This window comes from Mitosporidium daphniae, assembly GCF_000760515.2.
Source record: "Mitosporidium daphniae strain UGP3 chromosome Unknown contig-300, whole genome shotgun sequence".
Taxonomy (NCBI): Eukaryota; Fungi; Microsporidia; genus Mitosporidium; species Mitosporidium daphniae.
In genome coordinates, this window is record NW_013546510.1 from 1 (window position 1) to 1,670 (window position 1,670).

General features: G+C 39.5%; 1 protein-coding gene across 1 annotated transcript; it reads left to right on the forward strand.

The window, feature by feature from the left end:
* Nucleotides 1–186: 186 nt before the first annotated feature.
* DI09_300p10 (uncharacterized protein) lies at nt 187–1,397 on the forward strand (the record flags this gene model as incomplete). The annotated part of the gene is made up of 2 exons (XM_013382605.1): nt 187–600; nt 636–1,397. 2 exons carry the CDS (start codon nt 187–189, stop codon nt 1,395–1,397), a joined length of 1,176 nt encoding a protein of 391 aa, XP_013238059.1.
* Nucleotides 1,398–1,670: the final 273 nt, after the last annotated feature.

Sequence of the window (1,670 nt, forward strand, 5' to 3'; positions counted from 1 at the left end):
ACTGGTCGTTCATTTTTTCAACAGTCAACTTCTGCTTTATCAATGAAAACCTCAACACCAAATGGATGGCAGTTTTGGTGGAAGAAAAATTCTTCCAGCTCAGCCACATCTTTAATATCGCAGTCCACTGGCATGAAAAATGAATCTAAATCTTCGATTTTTACCGGAACTTTGAATATCGAAAAAATGAACGACCAGTCAAAAACTTTATTATCTCGCGATACCCCAAAGTCATCTCCTTCTGCATCGGAGAGGTCAATCGAATCAAAAACTAGCGCCAAAGAAAAATTCTTCTACTACAAAAGTCTTAGGCTAAGCAGTGAACAGCTTCGACTATTAAATCTAAAGCGCGGGTCAAATACGGTCACATTTTCAACCTCCAGAGGTGCTACTTGCTCTTCAAGAATTTTTTATTGGTCTTCAGACTGCAAGATTGTGATCTCAGACGTTGATGGAACCATTACAAAGAGTGATGTTCTGGGACATTTATACACAATGGTTGGTAAGGATTGGACTCACTCTGGAGTGGCTCGTCTTTATTCTTCAATCAAATCAAATGGCTATGAAATTTTATATCTGACGTCGAGAGCAATTGGGCAGGTTCGATTTGGAATTTCTTTGATTTTATTTTATAGGCCGATTACACCCGAATTTATTTGAAAAATATTGAGCAGGAATCGTTTAGTCTCCCCGATGGCCCGGTAATCATGTCTCCTGACAGGCTATTAGCGGCCTTTCATAGAGAGGTTATTCTCAAGCGTCCAGATGAATTTAAGGTAGCCTGTCTAAAGGACATTAGAAGACTGTTTGAAAATTCTGGAAATTCTCTTCCCTTTTATGCTGGCTTTGGCAATAGGCCCACAGACGCCATATCTTATCTTTCTGTTGGAATTCCCTCGAGCAGGATTTTCATCATCAACAGCAGTGGGGAGGTCCGCCTTCAGAATTTGGGCGCTGTATATCAAAGCTCCTATTCAGAAATGGATAAGTTAGTAGGTCATTTTTTCCCCCCAATCTCAAACATTGTCAATCAAGTTCCTTCTCGAAACTCATATGCTGCCTTACTTTACGACCAATGGTCTGATTATCACTACTGGGGAAATTCTCCGATTCTTTTGGATGACAATCCTACACTTACGACAAAAACACCACCTTCCCCCATTGGATCGATAAATGAAAAACGTGTGGAAACATCCACCAGATCTCCAAAAAAAAATGAAAGGCATTTTCTATCCATCGATACCTCATCAACATCATTAGAATCTCCTTTTATCGACAAATCAATAGTCAGCTCTTCCCTCTCCCAATCTTCCCTTTTAGAATGGAACCAAAATACACAAGTAGCTGCTGGGCAAGAATCGGAAGGAGAGGAGGCTGAGGAGCATCCATATTTTTAACTTGTAAATTTCCTCCCCTCAATAAAGATACATTAAAAGTTTTGCCATCAAGAGACCACCAATGCCAAAAGGGGGCAGTATTTACATAAATTTCTATTGACGTGGGAATGTTTTAACGGCCTTTAAATTTTTGCCAAAAGCTCTTGAATAGCTAAATGTAGGGTCCCTTTTATTTTCGCAACCCAAGAAAAACGGGGAGGGTTTAAGGTGTGCAGTACAGGTTTTCTTTACCCCAAATAATATACAAAAAACCGAGATTTTCAAAAAAAAATT